The following is a 10,373-nucleotide window of genomic DNA, read 5'->3' as shown; positions in this document are numbered from 1 at the left end:
AGGTCTTACTTTTGTTTGCTTCCATTCTTGACAAGGTCCTCAATATCCAGGATGGAGGTAGCCAAATCTTGCTCCAGGCATTTCGCTGCAGGGAAGACACAGGGTAAGCACAGATGCTCAGGGTCCATTGGAGTACCCAAAGATTCCAAGAGATACTCAAGGCAGAAGAACTCCTATGAAACAGGCAACATGGCATTCTATTCCCTTTNGACTTACCAGAGAAAATCCTTACCAAGTGAACCAGGTCCCCAGGAGAGACCACAACCCGAAGTGATCTCAAGGGAGCCCTGCTCTAAATGTGAGACAGGTACTAGTATAAAGTGACAATATCTCCCAGGGTCCCAAACAGCCTGTCTACACCTGGACATCTCAAAGCAGGACAAGACAGGCCTCGATGCCCAGCCTCAGGAGGTGGAGTGAAGCAGAGCAGCCCAGACGCACAGCTTTTCATCATGGTTCACAGAGTATAAAGAGTAGTGCCACTTGCTCTAGCTTTCTACCAATCAATGGACCCAGATTGGCACCAAATGAAGAGCTAGTACCTCAAAAGCTATAGCAGGGCACAATGGCAGAGCCTACCCAGTTAGTTCAACTTGTATTTTATTCCTTCCCTTACAACAGAAGCTAAGGAATAGNCACTACCTGTGCTACAAGGCCCANGGCAGAAAAGCCCTTAAGGGCTACCTTGCCATAGCACAATCCCCCAACCCTGAACTACTGAAATGCCTTAGGAAGTGACTGCCAACTCTGGATCAGCTACAGATGAAACTCAGCAAGGCTCCCCTCAACTCCTAGTTCTACTGTCCACTGTGGCTGTTTCATGCCCAAACCAGGTGTCAGGCTCCCTCTCTGAAGGAAGGACTAAGCCCCAACTCTTAGCTGCAGAGGCTAGAAACACACACACAAACACAATGGTGACCTCTCCAAAAATGCCTCTGGGAATAGCAGGGCTAATACAAAAGGAAGATCATATCCTTAAGCAGTACCATACAACAGACCAGCCATTTAGTTCACACTAAAACAGTGACCCAGTTTTCCACATTTTCTGTTCAGAGCTGAGGAAGGGACACCTGTAGAGGGACAGCAAAGACAAGTAAGGCCAGAAGACACAGGTGGAGAGAGATGCCCAGAGTTGTTTNAGATCCATTTCTGATTAATGCCTACGTGGAGATGGCTTGTCATCTACCTCCTAGGTCCTTCTGAGATGCCAGCCAGGTAGCCTTTCAGCTCTTTACCACCTTCTGCCCTCACCAACAGCACCAATACAAGGCTTGTGTGCTGGTTTTATGTCAACTTGACAGAAGCTAGAGTCATCTGGAAGAGGAAACCTCAATTGAGAAAATGTCTCCATTAGATTGGCCTGAAGACAAGCCTCTGATGCACTTTCTCTATTGATCCTGATGTGGGGGATGCTCAGAGCCCAAGCTCACCATGGGTGGTTTCACCCCTAGGCTGGTGATCCCAGTTATCACAAGTAAGGAGGCTGAGCAAGCCACAGGAAACAAGCCTACTGGTAAGCAAGCNCCCCTCCCCAGTCTCTGCTTCAGTTCCAGCTTCCAGTCTCCTGCCTTGAGTTCCTACCCTCAATTCCCTGGATGATGGACTACAAAACCTAAGACAAAATGAACCTAAGATAACTTCTACTTGAAGCCCTGTGAGGCTGCATCCCATTCCGAAGACTAGCAGGACTGGCCAGCTAAAGAGACATGAGCGCATATGAGAACAGAGAAATCAGGTTCATAGATAAACAATCATACAAAGGCCAAGCAGTGAGATAACCAAAGCCAAATGTGGAGGGAGCTGGTCTGTAGCTCATAAAACTAAGCCCAGAAGCCTAAGAAGGAGATAAAAAGAGGTCAGAGCTGTTAAACCAGGTAGAATGGCTCATTTCTGTCACAAGGAACCTAGGGCCCTAAAGGAGCATAGGGCCAATTGCTGTGGCCCTTAAGACACCTTCATTCCTCAGGAATTATGAAAGGAAAGGACAATGAAGGTTAGGGCTGGGGCAGAACATCAAGCTTACAGACATCAAAGTGCTGACCCATACAGTATGGAACACTGGACAGGGTTGGTCTCACAGGAACTCTACCAGAACTCTCTGGCATAATGCAAAGGAATACCTACAGCCACTTCCTCTGCCAGGACTGTGCTATGAATGGAGGTGGCAAGGATGGAGAAGACAGAATGAGTAAATCAAGCAAGCACAGGTCATAGAACAGTAAAGGCAGAACCAGATGGGGAGGGCTGAGGGCTCCCTCATAGAAATGAACAGAATAAGAAGACAGAGTCCATTCAAGGGCAAAAAGTATGGGTCAGTTGGTAGACCTCTTCCCTAGTATACAAAAAAAAAACTAGATTAATCCCCAGTATTGTGTAAGCCAGGGATGGTGACACATGCCAATAAATCTAGTACTTGGAAGGTAGAAACANAAAGACTAGAAGTTAAGTTCAATCTTGGCTACAAAGCAAGTTCAAGATCAGACTTTTTGAGATGTTGTCAAAATAGAAAAAGAAATGAACTGTTAAGTTGATTCAAAGGTTAAGAGAATTTGTTACCACAGAGAATCAGTTTAGATCCCCATACCCACATCAGTCAGCTCACAACCACCTGTAACTCCAGCTCCAGAGGATACATTCATCAAATCTGGCTTCTGTAGGTACCCACAGCCATGTGTGCACTCAACAGACAGACACAAACACCCTTTAAAAAGGGGGTTGGGGTGGAGGTTGGATANATGGTTTGGCTGCTATTCCAGAGCTTCTGGGTTTGTTTTCCAATACCTACAAGGTAGCTCACAACTGTTGCTCCAGTTCAGGGGACCCAATGCTCTCTTCTGGCCTCTGCAGACAGCAGGCATACAATTGATACACAACATGCACAAAAGCAAAACATCATACACATGAGAGAGGGTGGCAGGGGAGGAAAGACCTTCCAGGCAACCCAGCACCCACGGAGTAGTCTCTACCGAGAGGCAGGAGCAGTGGCCACAGGCCAGAGTACTGTCCCTAACCAGGCCACTGCAGAAAAGCTTGATGTTGTCGGTATGTATCTTCCAATTTTCCACAGACACGATACTTGGGCTTGAGGACTCCCAGAAGAAGAGGAGTTGTGGGGCAGTGGACTGTGCCAACAGACAGAAGAACTAGTATGATAGTAACAAAATTCAGAGCCCCAATAAAACTCATAACTTGAGAATGGCAAGAGTTCAATCTAGCTCCCCCACCAGGTTCCTGTCCTGGAGCACATGACTATGACACCCCACTGAGGACCACAACAACAGGTCACATAGCATAGAAACCCAGAGTTCTCCATGCTAATGAGGTATCAAGATAGGCCCTGAGTGCTTAGCCAATGAGCTTTCCTTCCTGAGCATCCCTTCCTGCAAAAGGTATTTAATNGCTGGCTCACCCTGAGTAAGTCCTGTGCATCTTCATCCGCCATGAATAAAGCAGTTTGGACAAATAAGGACTGCCTCCTTCATCAATAACCAGTGCAGGGAGGCCTTCATCAAACAGAGCCTCNCCTAAGTCTTCTTTAGAAGGCCTCTCAATACTCCTGGCACTCACTCAGAGCTAAGTCAAATCTCCCCAACATGACCCCCCTCCACCGGGGGCATTGCAGCTCCACACTGCACACTACAACCCTATAAACTCATGATTTCCAGAGGTGTCTGTGTGCCCAGGAGTTTGAGAACCATAGATTCTGTCCAGCCTCTGCCATTTCCTACCCAGAGAAACACGGGCTGGGATCCCTNTCTTAGACTGTATTTAGCTTCCCCTGAGCGGCTTGTCAACAGCTGGCACCCAAGCATCNAGGAAGCAACACAACCTAGTGCCCCTGTGTTTTGCCTCCCTGAGTGCAGCTTACTGGCAGAAATGCAGACCCACACGAGGAAGCTAACAAGGACAGAGAATGACAACTCTAATCATGGNGTTTCCAAACTGGTTACCAGGCCCAGACTCACAGTACGCATATGAGACCCGAGGGCTGGTGCAGGTACATATCTACATCTAAGGCGTGGACAATCACATACTGAGACAACGAAGAGTCTTCAGGGACACCAGGACAAAAAATAAAGCAAGCAAGAAGAAACACAGCTGATGTGCTCACCAAAGAGCCATGTCATTATCATATCTCCCCAGCAGCTGAGAACAAAGGTGCCGGGTGAGGAGAGATCCTCTCCCTGAGCTTAGGCTGCTGGGCTGACCAGCAACAGATGCAAAAGCCTCACTTCTAGGGCCCTGGGCAATGAGCAAAGATGTCAGCCCTCAAACCACCAAAGCCTTACACGTGCTCCAGGGCCACATTGCCTGAACCCTCCCTCTTACCTTATGGAGGAATCTCAGTCTGAAGACTAGGGTAGAAACAAGAGGAACTCTAATCTAAAAGAGGCTGAAGGCGTAGACATCCAGCCAGTTGTGCGAATGGATGACCCCTGAGGTTACAGAAAGCAGTGAAGGACACAGCACAATGAGCTTTTCTAGTCATAACTGGGCAAATGAAACAGAGGATGCAACAAACTCAGAGGAAGACAGGTGTGTTCAATTCCCAGCTCCAAGTAATGACACCTGCATTCGAGATCTTAGGGAAACTTGTCAAAGCCCACCTCTGTCAGGAATAGACCAGGCTGCCAACAGGAAAGCAGGAACTCAACATGAACCCTGTTTGACCAGGTCACCTGCTCAATGTGAGAGCCACTCCTGAGTGCGTCAGACCGTGGCGTTCTTGGACTGTGTGTGCTCTTCTCCATGTAATACCAAGGAGGAAATGCCCACCATCAAAAGACACCACCCAAATATACAGCCACACTCTGTCACACAGGGTAGAGCAGACAGGTTATGGTGCTACTAAACTCTAGAAGACTGCACAAGCCTCACCCAAACTGTGCAACAGCCAGTAGGAGTAGCTTGAAGAAGCTGGTCTTACCTTCCACATTGTTGTAGAAATGACAGGAGCGACTTGCTACCTTCTTGCGGCACAAACTGATCTGTAAGACAGCAATTCAGAGANTGCTTACCAGGAGNGGCTGAGAAATGGGCCATCCCAGCCCTAAGGCCTCACCAACAACTTCCCTATGTTAATCTTCCTTGTGTTTTCTAAACTCTGGCCCAGCCCACCAGGGAGCACTGTGTCCAGGATTAGCATCCTCTGGGAACAATTCAGCATTCTAAGATCCAGGTACCATCCAACCAGTAGAACCAAAAAGAGGTTAGGTGCCCAAAAGCCCACCTGCATGTGATTACTCTCCTGCTTCTTCACTTCAGGATGAATACACAGCTGCTCCCGGGAGCCCAGCACACATACCTTGGGCCTGACAAAAGAAAGAATGGAAAACATCAAGGAGGAGCTGCCTCAGAACATGCAGGTTACAGTGTGCCCTAGCAGCAGGAGCTAGCTATCTGGAAACAAATGGAAGCACAGAAAACGTAGGGAACAAAGGAAATAAAAAGTCTAGAATGTGGTAGGTAAGACAAAAAAAACCTGGACAGAGCAACCTACTGTCCAAATTCTGCTACATGGGAGCCCTATCAAGATATTAAGACATGAGCAAAGCTGTCTTGAGAAGCCAGAGCTGACCCTAACCACAGGCATGACAGTTCTGCAAGAAGCCCAGGGTTCAAAGACAGCCATAAGTTCAAAGATCAAAGCTGCTTTCTCACAGTAATGGATATCAAAGCCAACCAGTCGTCACCCCCACATACTACACATATGTGTAGTATGGCTCAGCTGGTTCTGGTATAGCTCCAAACCAAGGTCATTATCCAGATACTCTTCAAGGTGTGAATATGCCAACATACCGGTAGGTGGTATTCCGAAGCTCACGGATGACCTGAGTTAGCTGGGAGTGCGTTCTAGAAGCATAGATGATCTTTGGGATATCTGTGTAGCACTCTGTAAAAGCATAAGGAAAGGCAGTAACTGTGAGGCATATTCTCAGGTGTGTTTGTACATGCAGCAGCACTGAGCTAATTCAGCCCTGTAGACATCTACAAACCTGACTCTNACCCCAGGTATATACCCAAAATGGTGAGGAATATAGATACAAAATTCTACTTAAATTCTGCTCCAAGAACAGAGGAAGCCTGGATGAACTGGCCCTGTCATGGGCTCTTTCCCTTCCCTCCCATCTATCTGCACAAGAGGCCAGGAGAGATGGGGGTGAGGGTGGGTAGAGAGGAGTCACCTATTGAGTCTCCACTGGCAGCAGCAGCACTCCCCCAGGATGACAAGGTCCGACTGGCAAAGAGTTCCCCTTGAACTCTCTCAGCAATCTTTAGGGAAGAAACTGCATCTCGGAGATGTTGCTGCCAGGCCAAGGTGGAACAGAGGAGGCACAGTGTCTTCCCAGTGCCCGTGGGGCTCTCCAGGATGCCATTCACTTTCTAATTGGTGTCAGCCACAATAAAGAGAAAAGCAGGGGATGTGGAGAGAAGTCAGATGACTCTGAGATGCACAGCTCACACCCAGAGGACACAAATTAGTTCATGACATTTTCCACTAAAAGCTGTAAGTTAAGATGTCCTCATTAGCAAACTATAGTGGTACATAGAGGCAAACAGATATCTGTGAGTTTGAGGCCAGGCTGGTCTACATAGTAAGTTGTAGAACAGCCAGGGCTAAGTAAAGAAACCATCTCAGAAAAACAAAAACTGCCCTCATTAGCAAAATAATTTCAGAGCATTACTCCAAATATGACAGAAAATTTCAGCCTAATATAGTCAGATGACTAATCAGGTGCCAAGTCTCAAAATAGGAAACTGCTCTACAATTCTGGATATAGGCATTCACCATATTTGAACAAAATTTGACGTCTTCTATCCCAGATATCAGATGGAAGCCTGAAGACATTTGAGGAAAAAGTGATTCAAATACAAGAAGGCAACCTCAAGAAACTCAGTAGAAAGCTAAAAACTCCACACCCCTAAGATTTAAAGACTTTTTCCAGGGTTCAAACACAAAAGTCAGTCAGNCACAGTAATACATGCCTTTAGCCCTAGCATGCTGAGGGCAGAGACAGATCTCTGTGAGTTGAAGGTAGCCTGGCTTATTCAGGACACCTAGGCTAAAAGTTAGATCCTGTCTCAAAAATAAAATAAATAAACCAAAGTCTCATTTTAAAACTTTCCAAAACATTTTCCCCAAACGGTGAAACCTGGGTATTCCTGCTCCTCTGCATAGAAATGTGCCTCCTAAGCCCATTCCTTATCAAATAGACCCAGCACAAACACCACCTACTCAGAAAGGACAGCAATACATTCTCAAAGCTATCCCTCTCTATAACTATCTCTTTTGTTCACTTGTTATAGTCTCCAACCAAAGAATGCAGACAGACCCAGTCTGGAATGGAGGAGGTAGGGCTACAGTAGGGGTTTGCTGAAGGTACGCCCTCCTTGTCCCCTCCCTAAATTACTGTCTTGACCTTTGTAGCTTTACCTTCTGGAGACATTCTAGCACCTTGGTCATATATTCCTGTTGGCATGGGTAGGGCTGGAAAGGAAAATCCACTGTCACACCATTCAGGACTACCCTGGGCATATCAGCCTATACTGAGGAAGACACGGTGGTAGGCCAAGATGCAGGCTGTTTGGGTCTGTGAGACAAACCCCTCTGATCATCTCAGTGTTTCAGCCACTCCAGGTAAGTGTTGGCAGCATGTGGCAGCAGGTTTCCCTCTGTAAGAATTCCCTACAACACAGACAAGAAGAAATCAGCCTTTGTAGCCACAGACCATTACACCAATCATTTTAGGAAGCTGTTCTTGTGGGGTCAGAAAATCTGTTATTTCCCTATCAAAAGGAGCTTGGAACCTATCATGGTGGCACACANCTTTAATCTCAGCTCTCAGGAGGCAGAGGCAGGGGTATCTCTTAAGTTTGAAGCCAGCATGTCCAGGGAGTTCCAGGACAGCCAGGGCTATGTAGACCCGGTCTCAAAAAATAAAAAGGAGCTTAGAGATCTAAAGATGATTCTCTGACTCACCCAATTCCATCCTAAACTGAAAAACAAAGCAAAGCAAAAACCCCATGTAGTTATCAAAATAAGCACAATGTCAGCACTCTACCTGCAACTCTTCAAAAAGTCTGTGACTAAGAACCTAGGAGCATCCCCTTGTGGCCTGGACNTGAACACAAAATCGTGGAATGTCTCCAACCTTTGATGCTCTTAAGATTGGGATCATGCATCATTCTGTCCAGGTGTGCACCCGAATGCAAATAAAGTAGTGAAAGAGGCAGGGCGTGGTGCTCGAGCCCTAGTTCCCAGCACTCAGGAGGAAAAAAACAGGTGGATCTCTGAGTCCGAGACCAGCATGGTCTGCAGAGCGAGTTCCAGTACAGCCAGGACTACACAGTGACATCCTGTCTCGCAAAACCAAAACCAACCAACCAAAGGTAGCAAAACAGAATCATGACCTGTGCAGCCCTCCGCAAGTCACTAAACTTCTCCAGACCTCCAAGTCCACTGACAGGCGAAAATCTATCCGCCGCCTTGGAACTAGCTCAGGGAGGCAGCAAGAGCCGGGGACCCAGAATGCACCGCGGCCACTTCAGAACTAGCGAGAGCGTGATCTATGACCTCCATCCACTCAGATAAAACTGTCAAGTGACTCCCAGCTCACTTGTCTCGGTGGGGCTGCCTTTCAAAATCCGGTACCAAACAACTGTAAAGACACGGATCCCGCGTGCTCCGCAGTCGGCTTATTGGAACTTCGCGGGCAGATCCGTGTAGCCACGCCTAAACGCTACACTTCCGTTTCCTCCCTTCCGGTCCGCTACTTTGCACCCGGGCGGAAACCGGGTTCCGCGACTTCTGAGTTAGCAGGTTCCCTCGCCTCTGGACGCCAGGGGGCTGCGGGCGGGGGGGGGGGGGGGGGGGGGGGGGGGGGGGGGCTTCGCGCAGTGGACCTGGCCTCATCTCTGTATTCTATCCAGAGCACTTAATATCATCTAGAGTCTCGCTTGTCTCCCACTCTTTTTGCTTGTTTGTTTCGAAACAGGATTTCTCTCTGTAGCCTTGGTTGCCCTAGAGCTCACTCTGTAGACCAGGATGACCTGCCTCTTCCAAGTGCTGGGATGAAAGGCGTGCACCGCCCGGACACTCATCCCCACTTTTGCATTATGAGCTCCATCTTCTGGAGTCTACTAGTTCATTTGGCCAGGCCACCTATATTGTCCGCACAACTAAACAAATCTAAAGCTTTCTTGTGGTTACTGACCTCAAGTCACAAAAGGCATCTTTTCACAGCTGGAGTATATAAAATCCAAATGGCTGCATCTTACCTAGACCCCCGATTAAGAGGGTCTTAATCACTGCCTCCTCTCTCACCCAGGGTCCAGCTTATTTTCCAATCAGTGTCTGCTAGCTGTCAGGTGAGTTCCTCTAAATCTCTAGCACCTAGCACTAGCTGACAGTCAACAAGGAGCTCCAGGGAAGAGAGAGCTGCAAAGTCCTTTAGGGCGGTGCTGACATCAGAGGTGTTTTTTTTATTTCAGGCAATCCCAATAGGTATTAGAAAGAAATTGACATTTCAGTGGCTGGCTCTCCACTACTAATAGATACTTGTTTCAGAGCTTCTCTTTAATACCCAGGTAGTTTCCCACAGTTATGCCAATACTTGTGCATGTGAGATCATACTTACAGAACACCCTGACACACCTATAGATTTCCTTCAGACCCTCATCTCTTATTGGGAATTTGAAGATGAAGGAGGCCACACACACTGGGATGGCACCANTTCCAGGCAAAATTTCCTGGGCTACTAGTGAAGCTGAGACATGAGCTGATTAATCTGCTGCCTGGGTTCACATCAAGACAAGTTTAATTCCACAGCACATAGGTAGTTGCTTTGAGGCAGCATGCCCAGCTTATAATGAAACCATCCTGGAAGGAATGAATATATTCTAAGAGATGCATATGATCTTCCTTTTGACTATCAGGCCATTTAAACAATGGACCCCCCAGAAATTGGAATTCCCCAGGAAAGGAAGGAAAAGAATGAGGGGTACCAGACAGAGAAGGGACTCTTCTCAGGAAAGAAGATTTTATGCAGTTATGACAACTTGTCAGACCACTCTGGCAAAGAGACTGAAGCTAGAGATGATGGTTAGGACCCAAGGCTGCATAGTAATGCACACATCTTATCCTCCAAATAAACCTAAGGATCAGAGCTGTAAGGATCACTTGGGAGATAATNGGACTTTACTGTTCCTCTGCCCAGCGTTGCCATATTGAAAAAAAAATCCTAGCTGGGCGGTGGTGGCATACGCCTTTGATCCCAGCACTTGGGAGGCAGAGGCAGGAGGATATCTGAGTTCGAGGCCAGCCTGGTCTACAAAGTGAGTTCCAGGACAGCCAGGGCTATAAAGAGAAACCC

At 47.5% G+C, this 10,373-nt stretch overlaps 1 protein-coding gene across 4 annotated transcripts in view; it reads right to left on the bottom strand.

Moving 5' to 3' along the window:
• The window catches only part of Rtel1 (regulator of telomere elongation helicase 1), a 36,770-nt gene extending 28,019 nt beyond the window's left edge, over positions 1–8,751 (bottom strand). For 3 of the 4 annotated variants that reach the window (XM_021179587.2, XM_021179594.2, XM_029473922.1), the window contains exons 1-7: positions 8,619–8,738; positions 7,436–7,687; positions 6,186–6,384; positions 5,800–5,893; positions 5,231–5,312; positions 4,928–4,988; positions 10–85 (exon numbers count right to left, since the gene is read on the bottom strand). In XM_021179587.2, coding sequence (XP_021035246.1) covers positions 10–85; positions 4,928–4,988; positions 5,231–5,312; positions 5,800–5,893; positions 6,186–6,384; positions 7,436–7,537 — 614 coding nt within the window. In that variant the 5' untranslated portion in view covers positions 7,538–7,687; positions 8,619–8,738. Of the gene's footprint in view, positions 1–9; positions 86–4,927; positions 4,989–5,230; positions 5,313–5,799; positions 5,894–6,185; positions 6,385–7,435; positions 7,688–8,618 lie in introns of all 4 variants that reach the window. The other variant, XM_029473923.1, reaches the window with a different exon arrangement.
• Between the last annotated feature and the right edge of the window lie 1,622 nt (positions 8,752–10,373).

This window comes from Mus caroli, chromosome 2 (assembly GCF_900094665.2).
Source record: "Mus caroli chromosome 2, CAROLI_EIJ_v1.1, whole genome shotgun sequence".
Lineage (NCBI taxonomy): Eukaryota > Metazoa > Chordata > Mammalia > Rodentia > Muridae > Mus > Mus caroli.
Note: the sequence above shows the minus strand (reverse complement) of the source record. Positions and strands in the feature narration are given on the sequence as shown.